This window comes from Scomber japonicus, chromosome 15 (genome assembly GCF_027409825.1).
Source record: "Scomber japonicus isolate fScoJap1 chromosome 15, fScoJap1.pri, whole genome shotgun sequence".
In the NCBI taxonomy this organism is placed as follows: domain Eukaryota; kingdom Metazoa; phylum Chordata; class Actinopteri; order Scombriformes; family Scombridae; genus Scomber; species Scomber japonicus.
This window is the reverse complement of record NC_070592.1, coordinates 24207251-24226592: the sequence shown is the minus strand read 5'-3', so window position 1 is coordinate 24226592 and position 19342 is coordinate 24207251. Positions and strand designations below refer to the sequence as shown.

Sequence of the window (19342 nt, the reverse complement as noted above, 5' to 3'; positions counted from 1 at the left end):
TGTTGGCGCTACCTATTGTCTGGTAGTTAATCAACCTCTCTTACTGTTACCTTGTAAACTGTAGTTGTTTGTCCTAAAAGTCAGAGAGTATAATTAAAGGACTGAAAGGATCTTTTAACACCAAACAGCGAAGTTTATTGAGTTGTGAGACACTTCTTCCCTCCTTTGTACATGAGCGCAATCAGTTTTCTTCCCTTTCCCTTCTTTTCTCATTTTTCAACACAGGAGGAAATAATTATCTACCGATTTTGCCTGTTCTTTTTTGAGCCGTATCTAGTTAATTAAAAAAAAAGAAGTAAAAACTCCTTCATTGTGAAAATGTTAACACACTTATTCTGAAAGTTCTCACATGACTCCTACAATCCCCTTCACGTATTCCGGGTAGAGAAACTATACGGCACAGCCACAAATAGGACTTTGCAATTGTATGATCTGAGCTTTCTCTCATTCAGAGTATTGAAAAACAGAACATTTCTTTCTTCAGGGAGGCTACTCTGTGAATGGACCTAAGAGGAGGGTGAAAGTCCACTCAGGTTATAGTATTGTCCTTGTAGTAATGGGCTGGGTGGGAATCTGGACACTGATGAATGATTTTTAAACCCTGTCTTCTGCACTAACACCTCCTGTGTGCTTTCTCTCTCCAAGGAAATGATTAGATAAAGATTTAAAGCACAACAACACTGCCTTTCTGTAATAAGCAGCACAGCCAATACTAATCATACTGTTTGTATCCCAAGGCTACAGTGTCGATTGCTGCAGGTGCTAGTTTAACTGTAGCTGATGAGGGACAAGCTACAATAAGCAATACAAAGCCATCTTTACCTCTACTTTCTACAATGCAAAAACACACAATGTCATAATGATCATCAACATAATGATATCAGGTCTGTTAAAACAATACATATGTAGCTGCTTGATTAATGTGTGAGCAGAGGCGATTGAAATAGTTAATCATGAAAATCTAATCATGGCTCAGAGTGAAAGATGTTTCTGCACTGCTGTATCTTAAATGGGATTTCTGCCAGCCTCAAATGCAATAAAGCCGATTTGATTAATCAAGCTTAAATGAGGGTCTCCTTATCTATAATGCACATATAAGCACTCTAAGGATAACTACTGTACAGTACAGTAGATAGAGATGAAAAGAAGAAAAATGCTTGGCTTAACTTCACATGCTAACATTAAAACAGATCTGCTGTTTTGTGAGGCTTGGCAAACCAGAATGGAAAAAAATGCCACCCTTTATGACTTTTTAGTTTATGATTGAATAAAATATTGTTTCATTAGAGAATTAACAGCGACCCATTCTGACATTTAGATGGCATTTCTACATCAATACAAGGCCTGGCCCGTATCTATGCAAGGTAACCTGGCTTACCAACACTGAGCCAATCCAATTGTTCCTTTGTGACAGACAAATTAAACAAATCCAATAAATGTAACTGAATCAGTCTCAAAGAGCCATTTAAACCAGGTCACAGCCTTCTGTGAGCCCTCCACGCACCCCATACACCGAGATTTACCACCGCTAAACCAACAACCATGTAGGACGGGAACACAATGCAGTGTTCAACATAAGCCATGTAGGCAGGAGTTCTTAGAAAAGGGGTAATGGGTCATGTCTTTCTGTTCTGAGTATAATCAACACTAAGAATATCCTTTAAGGGCTGCTGTGTGTACTGTGTAGCATTGTTTGTTCTGTAGGTGTTGCAGCTGCTGATGCCTGGTGTGGCTGTGAAGCCCTGCTGGCAGCGCAGCCTGAGGACTGTGAAACTGGGCCAACTAGCACCAGGCTGGCGCTGCCTGATAAAAGCCAAACATACAGGGAAGCAGGGGCGATAGTGCAGCACTCAACGCCAACCTGGCAGCTAAAGGCATGAACAACTTCACAGTAAACACAAACTGAACATACATGATGTATGGCTCAAAGTGATGATACAACTAGGTGCCAGGTTGGGCACTATATTGTAGACATGCACGCACGTACGCAGTGTTCAAGGGGATAATATGTGTGTTAGCTTGTTTTGTACATTTCTACCCAAAATAGTGTTATTGCTGGAAAATGGTTTCTTTCATTAAGATAAATTATTAATGTTCATATGTTATATGTGGTCTGACCACTCCATATAACGTTAACTGGTTTAAACAAATAATGCATATATTAGCTTATATTTTCCGCATGTAAAACCTTAATGTGTAAGTTACTGCTGTAACTACTAGAGCCTGAAAGATATATCAGTCAGTTGATGTTATCAGCAGATATTGTCCTATCAACAGATAGATTGGTATCGGTGTATCTGTGTGGGGTTTTTTTTCTTACTTATTTATAATGATCAAATTCACAGTCAAGTTCACTGTTGTTATTTTATAGAATATGTTGTTAAACTGCCTCTATAACATATATTCAGTGTTTGATGACCACATTTGGGGGATCATTCCATAAAATATCCGTTTTCCCACAGACATGCAGTGGGATAAAAATGTAAAGTCAAAAAAAAAAGTACAGCCTTTGAAGGACATGACTGCTACTTTGTTCAACCTCACTCACTTTGCTATACCGACATTACTGAACTGAAATATCACCTCAAACCTTTTGATATCTCCCTTTTACTTGACATGTCGCTTTGATTTAAATTAATCCAAGAATGATCACCTCCACGATGGCACTAATGATACCACACAGTAAATACACAGTAAAGACTCTATATGCATGAGCACAATTTATTTCTTAGTTCTTCAAATAAAAAGATGAAAAACCTTTTCTGAACTTTCCTCCCAGTCACTGCTGTCATGGGGACTGCGCGGCAAGCCAAAGCAGGACATTTTCTCTGAGGTGAAAGATATTTTTCTCCACCCTGCAACTTAACTTGGTGATTCTGCAAGAACAGCAATGCCTTCGGCTCTAACAAAAAATTCAACATGTGACCTGCTTTTCAATTATTTCACTTATGCTCTTGTTTCAATGATTGCACTCCTTCATGCCAGTTCTGTACTGTTATCATTGCTTATTTCTGTATGTGCAGACACAAATCTAAAAATATGTTGTAGGCAGAGAAGTGTCCCACAGAAGTATGACAAAAAGCACCATTTTGCATTGACCACTAAAGTATATTTATCACAGCACTGTACTTCAGTCATATTCTGGCAAACACTCTCCCTTGCTGTGCCACTTGTGTACCCCGGGGCATTCTCCTCTTCCTCTTTAATCCCTGTGCTGAGTGGCAGCTGTGGTGGCACTGTGTGGGAACAGACAGGAGCTGCATACAATGGACACCCTGCAGTGGCCAATCGGCTTGTGCACAGCTCATTTTGAAGTCCCACAGAGTTGTGGTACATGTGTAGGAAGACATGGGTCAAAGTTAGCCGATTTCAGTCTCTTGTTTGCTGACTGCCAGCTTCAGTTAGGCCCCAGAAAAGTCTATGGGGGTAGTTGAAATAATACCTCCCTGTCACTCAGAAGCACCCGTGGGAGAAGCTAGAACATTATAATGAAGGACAGTTCTAACGGCCGAGAAATTGAACCACGGATTTCAACGAGCTTCATTTTCTGAAATTGAGAGCTTTCTCACAATGACTAATAGGCGTTTGCTGCCAAGGCAAAGCACAGCAACTTCTCTGAATTGCCATCTAAACTTAATGCTATGTTGCTTATATATAAACCGGACTGGGGCTGAAAGTTAGGCCTATACCTTAGGGAGTGGATAAGTGCACCTACATGATAAGGTAATATATTCAAAGCTGCCAAATCCAATGAAACTCCTTTACCCCTGGGACGAGAATAAGCAATGAGCCATAACCAGACAATAGAAAGAAATGGATATCTCTTGTATTGCCATGTACCTCTCTATCATCATTAGTTCAACATCTCAGTGGTGCAGAATCACTCAATCATTGTGACATAATCAAGATAACTGCAGAATTGATTAAATTGTTCCTGATTTATTTGTGAGCGAGTCACAGCCATAGCACAGAGGATAGGATGTCACTACAGTTTTCTGGGGAAGATATCGAAAAGGGTTGGTTCTTGAATTTATGGTTTCAAATAATCTAATTGTAAATCATCTTTCTATTTTGTGATCATCTTCAGGGTGCAGTGAGTCATTCAAATGTGCTACCAAGCCTAGGAAGAGACATACAGTAAAGGAACAAATTTGCACAAAACTTTTGCTTAGTTAATTTTACTTCCAAGCTACTTGACCATTTGGAAATCGTGGGAACACAATCGTGGGAGCATTTCATCATTTTATTCTGAGCATAGTGTCTATCATTATGCATTGTTTTTGATGACAATAGAATGAAATGTTTAGCTATATCCAAGTCTTAAAAGATGTGTTGTGGAGAATAATATGCAACAGTTCTCAAGGTTGAGAGTCCCAAAAGAAGACAAAGAAGACATTGTAGACATATAAAGAGAAAATGTGGGCTGAAAATTATTTCCGCTTAGTTTTTGCATTCAATTTTGAGTATTGTCCACACCCAAAAGTTGTTCAATTATAACAGTGTGGCGACACAGCATCTTGGTTTGTGACTTAGCTGTCCTCAACTGACCTCTGTGTACTGCAGAACACTACGTTATGGTAGCTACAAGCCGAAGTAAGTGATGTTTTACAAAGTCCCACTTAGGTAGAACTCTCATTGGACAATACTTTTATCCATGTCCCTCCTTAGACTCCATGCTGGCTAGAACAAATGCAAAGATAGTAGTTTTCCATGCACACCCAATTTACAGCTGAAATACAAAAAAAATAATTTCAAGACTGAACTAAGCGGAAGGTGAATGAGAAATTGGATGTGATGAACAAAGCTGCTGTATCTGGGGAACAAAACAGGCGAGCTACCCAACATCCAGAAACCACAGAGGCCCTAAAATGTGCAAATAGGATTTAGAATCAAGCAGCAGAGCCTTTGTTGCTCATTTGCTTGAATGTTAAAAAATAAAATAAAACCAAATCAAGGTTTTCTCTTTCATACCCCCACATTCAGCAAAAGCAAAGCTTGACTCATAAGGAAATATTATCAAAAAGACAAAACTTTTCCAACTGTCACTGTCTGAACTTTTTCAATTCATATTTCATCTAACTTTGTCCCTTTCAAACCTCTTTACCTCCACGTGAGTGATCACCAGCATTTCTGATTTTGACACGGCAAAATGATCTGATCTTTTAATCTCCTTAAAGGATTGCAGCAGGCACTTTTCCATATAAATCACACTGAACTGCAATGACACCAGGATCCCTCCACAAGTCTGGAAACTAGAACTATTCAGTCTACAGCAAAAGACAGCACATTTGTGGCCAGTTGTGTGATTGTAGTTGAAGCACCAGATAACCCATGTATAGTCTCAGTTACATGATATCATCTCAGGTGCCAATTATGATGTACTGAAAGTAATCACAGCCAGTCATATCTATGAAAATACAGCCTAGGAAGAAGCCTTAAGAGTCAGCTACATTCATTTTTTTCTCTCTCAGTACAAATTTCCAGCTGTTTGATGGAAAGGCCTGGTGTGATAATGATTCTGTGCTGCTATGACGACAAATTTGTGCTATGAATAAAGCTTAGAGAACGTAAAAGGGAACAAACTGAATAACCAGAGAAATGTACAGGTTGAGTATGTGTCCTGCTGATTAAACACAGACAAGGTGAGTCACCGCAGCGAGCTACAATACAAAGCTGTTCCACCTGACGGCTGCATGCTGAAACCTATTTGGTGCTTGGTGTTGTGTCAGTGAGCTTTGCAGCATCTCTGATCCTTTACCCACTTCAGAGCATTGACCACAGATGCGCCGGGCCTCACAGTAAAGCTGTGTGTCTAACTGATCCACAGCTCTGCCTTAATTTTTTCCCCCATCTCTCTACCTGGGTGTTCACACATTTTTTTAAACAGTGCATTTAAACTTGCTTACCCTTGGTATTTCCACTAGTGGATCAATGAGCAGGCGCAGACCAGCAAAGCTGCGATCAAAGAATATGGCTTTCTGTCAATTGTAATGATGCTTGGCAGAGCTCGCTGATCGATGAACATTCATAGAAGCTTGAGCCTCTGGCGCTGCGGAGTCAGCTACAACATGTGGTTATACTGAGCCAGCAGCACCACACCTGTTCACTGAAGACAAGCAAAGGCCCTGCTCCACAGACACACCAGATGCATCAGTGACAACTCTTTCTTTGCACATGCTTTACCTATTAAAATCATTATTTCTAAAAAACACTTACGTATCACGCACTATCTACTGTACATTACTTAGATGTAGGAGGAGAATTTGTAGTATATTACAGCACAGAACCAAGCATACAATGTCCTTTTTCATGTCACACAAATATTGTTTTCTACTGCCATCTAGTGTCCACATGGGGAATGACTGATTCTTCACTTGAGCTCTGTCAAAATTCCATACTACATATTCTTTGTACACAATGTTGATCTTTGAAATATACGGTTTTAGCAGTTAGCATGCAAACAAATCAACATACTTTACCGTTTCATACTAACAGGACCTAATAAAATATGCGCTTCATCAACCTTGGAGATTAGAACACTATTCAACTTTTCTAAAAAAGTGCTTTTATTATTTCATGCAGCTGTGAAGTACTGCCTATAATTCCTTTGCACTACATTGTTAGACAACAGTCTACAAAAATCAAGCTTTACACAGGCAGACGTTTTAAGCAAACTTAATTTAGTACTTTGCCAGAGTGAACTCACACACTCCAAACCTGACTAAAATGTAGTCAGGTTTGACATCAAGTATTCTTTCAGCTTGGTGTGGTGTCTGTACTTTTGATCATCCAGGTCATGTGCTGTCTCACTCACAGCTGTAAAACAGGAGCAATCTGGTTTAATATGTAGTCTTACAGAGGTCTCGTCGTTCTCTACAAGTGACAAATACCTATTCATTTGTACCATTTGTACTGATGGACAGACAGTGACTGTGATAGAGAAAATATTTCACATTGAACACACTGGGATTGCTGGGACGTCACTATGGACACATCAGCGTTGCAAGTTTCATAGTTGGGGACCATAGTGAGCCTGTGGGATTGACTCCTTTACAGTGTGCATGTTGTTCTGTTTAAAGTTCATAATACTGTACATTTTAATTTCCTAACAAAGTGGTGATAATGCCAAGTGGCTCAAAGTGTTGATGAGCAACGGTAAAGCCTGCCTTCATGCACAGCAACACACACACACACCACACATTTCTTGACATATAAGCTACAAAAGGGCTTTTACATTGAAACGTGTGTTTCAGAGAACAATTTCAAAGAGCCAGTTAGAAGACAAAACGTCATTAATAAAAGGTCATTAGCATATTCATTTGCATAAATCAGCCATAAGCAGCAAGACGCTTAACATTTACATTCCGGTGCTGTAGAATAAAACAAGCTGATTAGATACAGAAACATGCACCGCTTTAAAAAGGTCATTAAACACACACTTAAACACATTTGAAGTGAGCGCTCATGTCAAATAATTCAAACTGCAAAAACATCAGCAAGTTAGAAAGAAAGTCAGTAGGTGGCTTAAATTTGACTGTGATGCTCATTATGTAAAGTGGATACAGGTTAGTCTGCTCAAAATCACTATTCACTACTTTAACTTCATAGAAATGACATATTTATGCACAAAAGCATGCAAATATAATCACATCCAGGCGAGCTTTTAAATGGAAATCTAATCCGTCATTTGACTTGAGGGGTTGTGGTGTAACATGCATCGAAAGGGTCATTAAATGTGTTTCACGGGGTCAAACACGGACACGACAATGGGACTATTACATGCCAGTGAAATGAGTTCATGCTTCATTCAGACGTGGTGTGAATGGTGTTAGTGAGTCTGCATGGAGAGCTGATCCAAGCCGAGTCATCATGCACGAGACACACAGAGAGAGAAAGAGAGAGATGGAGAGACAGAGAGAGACAGAGAGAGTGGCAGGTGAACTACGACTGACGTTTTCATGGCAGACACGTGAAGTTCTGTACATACCCAGAAAGAGCCTCTTAGGGATTCTGATCTCCTCGTCCTTACTGTCTGTCGCTACAGACGAAATAAATAAATTTTTAAAAAGGGGGGAGGAGAGGGAGGGCGTAAAAAAAAAGGGGACAGGGACAGGGAAAGAAAAAAAGAGCTTGGTTTGGTTTTCTTAGTCAGACGTGACCCCTGATTCTGTATCAAGTACTTAGAAATACCATAAAACTACTAATAGTTACACAGTATTGGATCTAAGATGACCACTAGAGGGCAGCAGTGTTTGTACTGGTAGAATCACTTAATATCTTACACTTAACCTTAAAATTTAGCTTTCACAACACACTCGACTAACAGCCTAAATGATGTCTATATTAAAGCCACTATGTATACTGTGTGTAGGATTTGAACATTTCTGACTGAAACTGGTTCATTTTTTTCAAACTGAACTGAAGACTCGCCTGTTTAAACTGGCCTTCCTAAAAATGTTTTAGTGCTTGTTTCTCCTGTGTTTCCTTTTTAGGTGTTTTTGCTTTTATATTTTGATGATTTATGTTTTACCTTGCAGCGATAAATACATTGCTTTTTTTTCTTTTTATGACTTCCTCAAATTGAGTTAAAACAGGAAACAACCTGATTCAGCTGAAACATGAGTAAATAGTTAACTGCAGCTGTTATCTGTGATCTCAAACAGGAAAAAGAAGAGTGAAACGAATCTCTTGAAGTCAAAGATTCGGTTATAAGTTAGTACAGAGCTGAAAGCTGAGCACACACACAGAGACTTTGTCTCAGCGCACCAGCACAGCCACACATGTGACTGTCAGACTCTGCTTCCTCTACTGTGTGGACACTAGTGGAAATGTCAATGCTTGGTGCAACACTGTGGTTACACTGAGCTAAACTGGGGCCTGTGGGCAAAACAGCATTAATACATGAGAGCTGTCTGGAACTTTTTTCCTCACTCACAAAAAGGTTTCAGTATTGTTTTTTTGCTTTTTTGCAAACAGAAACAACTTCAGATTCTGTGGTTTAATACTTATTTAGCTTTAATTACTGTTCAGATATTTACATACATGTCTAGTTCAGTCATTTAACTGTAAGCCGTTGAAGATTAGTGCCGACAGCTCAGCATGTGATGAAGGGTTCAGACACATGATGACTAATCAAACCCCAGACAACCGTTTCTCAACCATGTGTGTACAATGGCATATAAAAAAGTGTAATGTTTCAACATGTGGGCTACTGAGTAACTTTATGAGGCTGTAAAGATGCAGCGGATCTGGTAACTTCGTTGCAAGAGGAAGACGTTTGTTAATTTCTCTCTGATTCTTACCTGACAAAAAATATTCACTATCTCTCAATAGTTAGCCAGTTATAAGCTTTAAATTGGCTACAACTCATTGTATATTTGACTTACTAACTACAAGACTTCTAGTATCATAATAAGTTTGATGATTAATTATAACAGTGAGTTATAAAAGTAGGCACTTATCATTAAATATCAAACAGCCGTCAGCTAATTGAATATTAAACAGGACATTAGGGAACATTTTGATGCTTTCAGTCATAAATTTAAAAGGTTCAGTGTGTAGAATTTATTGGAATATTATATTGTTTTAATTAGCGTACAATCAACTGGAAATAAGAATTGGTGGGCTTTTGTTACCTTAGAATGAGCTTTTATATCTACATAGTGAGCTGGTCCTCTACCACAGACCTCTGCCGTGTTTCTACAGTAGCCCAAAAGGGACAAACCAAACACTGGCTCTAGAGACTTTTCACACTTTTTCTTAAGTTTCGCAGCCAATGTGGGTAGTCCTGCGTGATTGGAGGGGGTTGTATTCAGTTGTATGTAATCTGCAACCTCACTGCTAGATATGATTCAATTCTACACACTGTTCCTTGAAGATGATTTTTTTTGGTTTAGAAGACAAGTTTGAGAGTTAGTCCTGAACCTTTTATTAGCAGTCTCCACATGCTTCCACAGATAATAATCTAAAATGTGGTTGAACTAAGAAAGCTCCCATTCTCATTAAGGTTTGCAACAGCTGAGCAAGTACTGGAGCAGGTTTAACTCGAGTGTTTAAACAGTGTAAATATAAGGAGTGGCTCTGTCATCACTCTTATCTGCGGGTAGGGAGATGTGTTAACACCTTGAATGCACACATACTCATTCACAGTCACAGACTCGCTCACACCAGCTCAGATATTTTTATACTCTCATGAATACGTATCTTTTATATTGTGGCTTACACACACACACACACCCACACACAGTTGTCAGTTTTTTTATCAGATCTGTAAAGTGGGGCCCCCCACACAAAGGGTTTCTGACCTATAAAGGAGCGTCTCTTGGTGTTGAGTTCAGTGGCCATGCGGACGTTGGTGCACAGGTTGAGCATGATCAGCATGGTGGCGATCATGATGATGCTCTGCCACAGCAGCAGCGTCTCAAAATAGCGGCCGAATCTGATGAAAGAGAAGCAGAAGAATGTGTGAATTTACTGTGTGGCATGTTAGATGAAATACAGACGCAGCTTTGATACCAGATATACTGCTCTTGCTGGCTTTTCCGGTTCTCTCAAAGCTTAAAATGATGTTGCTTAACTCTGGAAGCTGTTTTTTTTTTTTTTTTTTAAACCTTTTGGACAATATTACTGTTTGTTTACCCCTGACAAGATTATCCCAGTAGGAGGATCCCCGAGGTCAGCATGGGTTCAATTGTGCTTCTGTTCTCTGAAGCAGCCGCCAATTGCCAGTAACAGTTTGTTATAGACTCACGTGCCATTACATGCATGCCAAGTACTCCAATTCATATCAGTAGCTGGCGGCAAGAAATGAAAAGTGGAAGTTTTAATCATATGTAAGCTCTTAAAGGGCTCTTTTAAAACAATAATCAGGAGCCCAAATGAGCTTTGAGATATGATTTTTAAAGCTGTCCAAATGAGTCAAATCAAGTAGATATCTTTCAACATTACAGTCTTTTTATTACCAAAGTCCCTCTTTTTGTTACTATACAGCCACTGCAGCTCAATAAGGCAACACAAGAAGGGGATTTGATGCTAAAAAGACTGTAAATGTGGCAGATATCTACTTGATAGGACTAACTCACACTGCTGAAGCCTCGCATAAGCTTCACACAAACTTTTAAATGCATTTGCACTTACACTGAAAGCACATTTGAAGGGGATTTTTTAATACCCAGTATGAACATGAGGAGTTGTTTCACAAACTGTGAAGCTATACTTTAAAGAGGTTCTCATTTAAGCCCAATGAAAAATATCCCATTTGAATACAGAAACATGTCTAGTCTTGTTCTGTACATACTGTGCCTGATAAATGAGGAAATCATTAAATTAGCTGATTTTTGAATGGAGTTTGGTCATCGCACAGCAGAAGTTGATCAGCTGATCTGGTGTGAAAGCAAAGACATAGAGAGCACTGTAGTTAGTCACCTGAAGAGTATCCTCAGGATGTTTGCCACCAGAAGGACCAGGCACACATAGGTGGAGAAGCCCTCTGCGTTCTGCGAGCGGCGAATGTCTCTGTACTGGGGGATGTAAGGCACCACCCCACCAAACACCATAGCACCAGCAGCCACCCATGACACCAGCGAGTTGAACACGGTCACAATCTGGTCAAACACTTCATCGTCCATGTTGAGCTGCTGTTGTAAGGTGTTTGTCCTCCTCGGTTTCCTTGTGGTGACGTTCAGAGTGTGAACAGAGTAACATCTCTTGCACTGATTACACAAACAAAGAGGCAGCAGCTACTGCCACGCCATCACAAGCGAGCAGCCGGAGGGGGTTACTTTAGTACTTCAGAACAATAGACAGCATGAATATATTAGTCACCGTGTCGTATCTGTGTAACTACAAGCTGAGTTGGTGTCTGCAAAAGAGAAGCCGCCTGTAGCTGATAATAGTAATATGTCCGTTAACGTCATCCCATTTCTCTGCTTGAACACTTCTGTGGATGCTAGCGCTGAAACGCTGCTCTTAACTCAAAAGCGAAGACTCCACAAATGATATTATGTATTTTTTTTAATTACTAAAATTGACACATATAAATTAAACCAAAAATGTTTTTTTGTTCAATGTGTCTGTGTTTCATAGTTCTCCCTCTACTAACCGGCCCATATTTGGTGTATTTCTTGTCTAGCTAGCCAACACTTCCTGAACGTCAGACGTCACGCGTTACAAACAAAGATGTACTATTCAGTCAAGATAGTTCACTCACACAAATACAAACACACACTAATACACACACGCACACACTGTATTACTGAATATGTGCTTATATGATGTTATTTATGTTATTCTATTTTAAATTCTGTCTCATAAATGTGAATCACACTGTTTTTTTATATTTTGTTATTTTTTATTTATTTGTCATTTAATACATGTTATATATGTATTGTTGTTGCAATGGAGCCAGCCTAACTATTTAAGATGTTCCGATATTAGTCCCACAAAGAGGGACATTATTTCAGCAACAATGTGGATAAAGCAATAAAAACAATAGTAAAAAAATATAGTCAAATAATAGTCACATTATGTACAAGATTAATTTAGGTGTAAAGTGATAATATACTTGAGTTTGATGTTGTTATTGCACAGATTTAAAGTGAAATATATTATATACATATTGCACAGTTGAACTGAAAGTAGAAGTATACCTGAAATACTAATATTGCACAGTCATGAACATTAAAAGTGCAGTTTGTCAAATTGTCCATGTTGTGGGGGTGGGGGTGGGGGTTGTGTGGTTTACTGGGAGCAGTGCTGGTTGTACCAGTCTGACAGCTGCAGGAAGGAAGGACCTGCGATATCGCTCCTTCACTGCACACTTTGGGTATGTGGGTGAAGTTTGGATGAAGTAGTCTGTCGCTTAAGGAGCTCTCCATTGCAGTAAGAGTGGGATGTGAGTCATTGTTCATAAGAGATGACAGCTTGGCCATCATTCTCTATTAAACACTTATATAACCACAATGACAATAGACATCTTGAATCCTAAATCTGATCTGTCAGTGTCTCCTGCAGTGCAGCAACTCCACTGGTGTCCGATCTTTCATAAAATATGCCTTTTTAATGGAAGACATTTTCACATTGTCAAAGTAGGAAAAACACAGATGTAAATTATTAAATTATTCATGGTTGAATTCTATTTAACTGCATCAGGTTCAGGGTACAGTGTCATGCTGTCATTTAATACTGAGCCATTGTTAATGCCACTCACACCTTTGTTTGACTTACTGTGACAAGGCAATGAGGAAATCTGTGTGGATTAAAATGTTCCAGTGGCCCAAACTTTAAGACAATAAAACTATAAAAGTTAATTGTAAAAGCTTTGGTAGACTAAAACTGGATTACCAAGCAGGGCAACTAAACCAGGGCCCCTGATTCTTAGGTGCCTTAGAAGAGCTCAGATTATATGTGTGGAAAAAGTTTTGTGAAATGTTAAAATGGCTCCTGAATTTTTACCCAATCTTGTGCATCACAATCTAATTCCACTCATGTATGCTTACACGGTGCATATCCTTTATTCATGTTTCATCAAATTATCAAAAACTAACATAGATCAAACCTGGGTCCCCTGGGCTCCCTAGTAGGTTAATGCAGCCCATCAGCAGACAATAAATATTGTATATATATATAAGAGTAACTTCTATCACTAACTGAAACTGGCACATGGTACTCTGCCTGTTTTCCTCCAGGACTTCCATTTTCCTAAATAATTCATGTAACTTAGTTAATTTTAGCCGACCTATTGGTAGCACACATCAGTACTTTTTTGAAGCACAGTTTTGCGTCATGGTGTATTTCATGGAGCCATCTCTAATGCCATGCTCAGACAATATTCAGCAGGAATGAGTGGTGACTGTCAGCGTCACAAAATCCAGATTATACAGATTTGTGAGGGTTTAATGAAAGTTATGTAACCGGCGTGGCAGACAGCTTCTCATCTCTCATCTGTCTCTGTGTATCAGGATAATCTCTTATATAAAGATTAGATGAGAGCAGCAGTGGGGACAGAGGGGACTCTTTCTATCCATCTCAATGAACATACACTGACCTTACTACAGGCTACACCAGCTCACAAAGGGTTAATAACTAAGCCCTTCCTATATGAAACTGTGCATGCAAATCACTACGGATGTCAACGTCAGGCATGAGACCGGAAATTCAGAAAATATACCTTCAAAATAAAAGCATATGGTAAATTTGTGGGCTCAAATGCGTAGCTACAGCCAACTTTGATGTAACTGCTATAACCCGGTGAACTGTAGCAGCAGCCATCACATTTTTCTTACCTTGGGACTGAATACTAGTTAAAGCTCTCTTTATTTTCAGTGGAGAGAACAAATAATATATAGCAAGTGCAGTCACCTTTATTTTGAAATGAAGAACGCTACAGGCGGAAGTCGTGTTATTTTTAGTCATTAGCTCAACTTACCCCAAAGTTATACAGAAGTCACAGCCACCTCTCGTGAGGGGGACAAACAGAGTTGGGATTTAAATGTATTAAAGAGATAAATGAGTGTGTGTCTCGCGCGGCTGTAGACAGGTTGAGAGGTGAAGGTTTATGTCTCACACTGACACACTGTAAAGCTTTGTGTACGGTTGGACAACGATGGCAAAACCAGACTGCAGGGCAGCTAAAGACATGACAGAGGCGGTAAGTTTGTCTGATGTGAGCTATAGAGGACAAGCAGATATTAGACTGGACACTTTTTGACGTTTTTCTCTGTTTTTACAGATGGAAGAAACAATGCAGCGACTGCAGGGGAGATTTCAGGAAATCTCTGGACAGCTGGAGACTAAACATATCCTTTTGTGACTGTGTGAATGGGGTTGCTCATGTTACTGATTGAACCCTGTCTTGTTTGGTGATATGACCCAAGCTTAGCAACAGTATTTTGTTTTGTAGGATTGATATCAGTTTAAACTATCCAGTTAACTTTTAAAGGTGTAATGTGTAGAATTTAGAAGCAAAATGCACTTGGCAGAAATGGAGTATAATATTCATAAGTATGGTTTAATTAGTGTATAATCACCTGAAAATAGTAACTCTTGTTTTTTTTGTTACCTTAGAATGAGCATTTATTTTATACATAGGGAGTGGGTCCTCTTTTACAGAGCCTGTCATGTTTCTACAGTAGCCCAGAGTGGACAAACCAAAGTTGACTCTATATGTTTGGCAAGTTTTGGGCAAGGGGATTGTCAGAGAAGGTGTATTCAATTGGTTGCAAGCTGCAACCTCAACCCCCAAAAAAGGGGAAAAAAAGCATAAATAATATGCATGGCAAGCGAGGGGTGCAAATAAGACAACTAGCAATTACTGTATTTCACAAACTTTTAAATGATTACACTTTCAGGGAATTATCCTGTATTTGCCTATTTTTATGCATCCATATCAAATACACATTTATCAAATGTAGCTTGTCTTTGATAGAACTGGAAAATGTAAATAAGAGTAAAAACACATAAATGTTTCAAGGGTGAGACGCTCGTTACTGGGACCCTTGTACTAAATGACAAGAGACACAGTGCCTTGTCTTTCTCAGGGAGGACATGTTTGGATATGGTTAAAACAAATACAGCTCTCCATTTGTATATTACATATTAAATATACCCTTCAGAAATGTCTTAAGACGTAATTATACTCAGTTGGAATAATAATGTGTATGTGATGTGGGTTTCTACAAAAAAGTTAAAGAATCTTAAAATTACTTATATTCCTGCACCATCATTTAAAACCCCCCAGAAACTATGAATATGCAAATTTCTAACTAAATAAATTTAACAGCTGGACACAAGCTGTGTCAGACTTCACTGTAAAGTCAATTCTTAGAGATTTTCTGGAGGTTTTAAGACTCCACGTTTCACTTGTGTAAGTTACATATTGAACCGTGATTGGCTCCTAACAAGTTGTGATGTCATAAAGCCTGCTCATATGTATTTGTGTGAATCTCAGTTTTTAGGTGAGCTTTAAGGTGAGGACATTAAGTCATAACATAATAATACTATAAATAATTTGGCTTAGACAATACATCTCCAAATGAAAAATAGTATATATTATTAAAGTCAGTAAGACAGCTGAAACCTCAGTTAATTGGACTCTCTAGTTCCCTCCCAGCATACATGTTAACTGGTGGTATTACTATTGTACTTCTTGCAGCTGTGAAAACTATAAAAACAGCTGTAGTGAATTTGTTTTTCAATTTCTGTATTCTGTTGTTGTTGCTGTCTGGTTCTAATTGGACAATATGCAGGTTGTTTCCTTCACTTTCACACTAGATGAGATGGGAACACGCATCGACGGCCTGGAGAAGAACGTGGCTGAGCTCATGACGCAAGCTGGTATGGAGGAGCAGGCTGTTTCAAAGTGACCACGGGCAATCTGTCACATGTAACCTCCAAAACCTTTTGGTTCCTGTTGCCTTGCCGGAACTACACATCATCAAACATCCTGAAATGGGACTTTATTGACATCAGTATATCCCTAAAGTTTATATCGCTAAATATATATAAAAAGTAACTATATAAAAGTTTATATCATTAAAGATTTAGCCAAATATTCCTGTTTCCCAAGGTGCTACCATATGATAAGAGGCTTTGGATCACAGTTAAAACAAATTTATTTTTGTCAAAATGTTATTTTTTGTTGCACAAAAAAGGAGAGCTGTGTTTGTTTTGAAGCATGTACAATCTACAGCTGACCAAAAAGCTTAAAGGTATCTTGTGGAGTTTTTGTCATAAACAAACTTGGTTTCCCTTTACATTCAGTGTTTTTTATACCAAAACCTTTTCGTATCAACAGCTTAACAAACCTATTGAATGCATTTACTACCTCATATGACATTTTCCAGGACTTTTATTCTTAAAGTTTTGAAACCTGTGTTGTTTACATGTTGTGTTCTTTTTACTCCTCTGCCTTTACTGTCACATTCCTAATTTTTTACCACCAACAACTATCCACATACATGTGTATACATGTGTACGTTATGTCCACATGTGTCCTCATGCTCATCCTGGTAGAGCAATTGATGTGTATAATACAGACAGTTGTTGCTCTACAGTGCCACCAGTGGTCAAACGCTACACAGGAAACCTTTAAACATGGATAAAGGGCAATATTAAAATCTTACCACCAAAGACAAAGTGTGGCATGTCATGTAACAGTTTGAAAATGCAATATAAAGTGAAGTATCAGGGGCTTTAAAGTGGTGGCTACTGCCAGAAGGTTGAAATTTATCACATTATTTGACTGATGAATTTAATCTGTCTTCATATCTGGGAGAATACTGTTGATCAAATCTATGCAGTTTATTTGTAAGTGTAATACTACTGTATATCATAATATATAACTGTATGTCATATCATGTATGTCTTCCTTCTTTTTACCTGTGTAACCACTGTTTGCCAGATTAGCCATCAAGTAATGGTTAGCAGGTATTTATCAGTTTAACACTGCACCGAAATTAAGCCAAATAAAGATTTTTTCAAAGCAGTTTGAGTTGTCTCTGCATGAAATTATTGTTTTCCATAGAGAATCACTGGTTATTCCAGTATTTCAGCAACATTATTGCTATTTGCATGGTGGCAAAATCATAGTTTTTGTTACACTTAGTGGTGTTGTTTTTACTTAAAAAGTAAGTTTTTAATTTCTTCACATACTTGCACTTCTAATGTACTTCTTAATGTTCATTGAAAATGTATTTGATGTAGTTTGCTAGTTTTGGGGCGGATGTGGCTTTAAAGGTAGAGCAGGTCGTCCACCAATCGGAAGATCAGAGGTTCGAATACTGGCTCCTCTAGTCTGTGTGTCAATTGCTCCTGATGGCTGTGCCAAAGGTATATGAATGTATGTATGAATGCGTAAATGTGACTTTTAGTGTAAAAGCGCTTTGAGTGGTCAAAAGACTAGAAAAGCGCAATATAAGTACAGTCCATTTACTATGTATAACACTGTGATGGAATGGTATATCTTGACTTTGTTATCACATGTTGGAGGTGGGGGTTTAAGGTCATTGAGTGAAACATCTACTTTACACCAAGACAAAGAATATATAATTCATGATGTCTGTAAGCTACATGTCATCAGAGTGAGATGATTTAGAATAGAATAGAATAGAATAGAATGCCTTTATTGTCATTATACAAAGTACAATAAGATTTGAAGCTTCGCCATGAAGTGCACACATTAAATAGACATAAAATAGTCATTAAATAGACATAAAATGGACATTAAAATAGACATAAAATAGACATTAAAGAAAATTATGTACAGTAAAGGTGAAATAAGTGACTGTAGTGTTTAGCAGCACGTGGTCGAGGTAGCCATGACATTTTTAGTGCAAGTATGCTGTAATAATAGTGCAAAGGTATATGTCTGAGAGCATATTGATATGCAAATGGCGGTGTTAAGACATATTGTAGTGCAGTGACAGATCTTGATTGGGTCTGGATCAGTTTCTTAGTGCAAGCTTGAGTTGAGTATGGTGACGGCTCTTGGGAAGAAACTGTCTCTGAGTCTAGAAACTGTCTCTGAGTCTTATGGATGTAGGTGTTGCAGCAGGTGAAAGTAGAAAGTAGCCATATACTACATGAGATCCATTGAGGTTGGTGGTAAGAGATACTTAAAGAAAAAAATGTATCATCTTCAAACATTTTAGATTGAATTATTTATCACAGGATGTTGTTTATTACAAGATCTGGCATATCATACCACACCCATGAGTTCAGTTGGTGGAACAACTTGAAAATTTGCTCATAAAATAATGTCTTAATGGGTTTTCATCTATTGCTGGAAATAATCAAAACGATGAAGGTGTTTTTTGTCATGAAGCAAGTCAACATCATGAAGAAAATACACTTTGCAAACATGACGCATGTGAAGCACAATGAACATGAGCACATATTAATGCAATATGGACTGCAGTGATTAGTCATGTGAAGCATGCCAAGAGTCTATGCTATCCTTTCTTCTATTGCAGGAAAAATTAGGTGGTAGGCAAAGGAAACAGCATGATTATTTCAGCATATGAATATTATTAATACAGACATGTGCCAAAAACTGAAAATGTTTTTGGCACATGTCTCACTTCAGGTGGTCAGCTTTTATCTACAGGATTGTTACTCCTGCAAAAGTTCATTTGGCTAACTTCACACTTGGAAAATCTCAGATTGTGATACCTTTTATGGTCAGATGGAAACAAAAGAAACTGACTGTACAGTGCAGAAACAGTGGATTCAACCCAGTATATTTCACAGGTGTAGGCATTACGAGGGATAAAGAAGACAAAAATAGGCTCAGACTGGCAGTGAGTTGAAACACTTTTCAAGCTTAGTGCTCTGGCAGCATCAGCAG

General features: G+C 38.5%; 2 protein-coding genes across 2 annotated transcripts in view; one reads left to right on the top strand and one right to left on the bottom strand.

Moving 5' to 3' along the window:
* The window catches only part of LOC128374114 (solute carrier family 66 member 2), a 30709-nt gene extending 19048 nt beyond the window's left edge, over window positions 1-11661 (bottom strand). Inside the window, exons 1-2 of the mRNA XM_053334372.1 lie at window positions 11425-11661; window positions 10305-10438 (exon numbers count right to left, since the gene is read on the bottom strand). Coding sequence (XP_053190347.1) covers window positions 10305-10438; window positions 11425-11627 — 337 coding nt within the window. The 5' untranslated portion in view covers window positions 11628-11661. The remainder of the gene's footprint in view (window positions 1-10304; window positions 10439-11424) is intronic.
* A 2693-nt stretch (window positions 11662-14354) lies between these two features.
* LOC128374276 (heat shock factor-binding protein 1) lies at window positions 14355-17368 on the top strand. Its single transcript, XM_053334555.1, has 3 exons — window positions 14355-14647; window positions 14729-14795; window positions 16267-17368. The coding sequence occupies exons 1-3, from the start codon at window positions 14603-14605 to the stop codon at window positions 16359-16361; spliced, it is 207 nt and encodes a 68-aa protein (XP_053190530.1). The 5' UTR covers window positions 14355-14602; the 3' UTR covers window positions 16362-17368.
* The last annotated feature ends 1974 nt before the right edge of the window (window positions 17369-19342 follow it).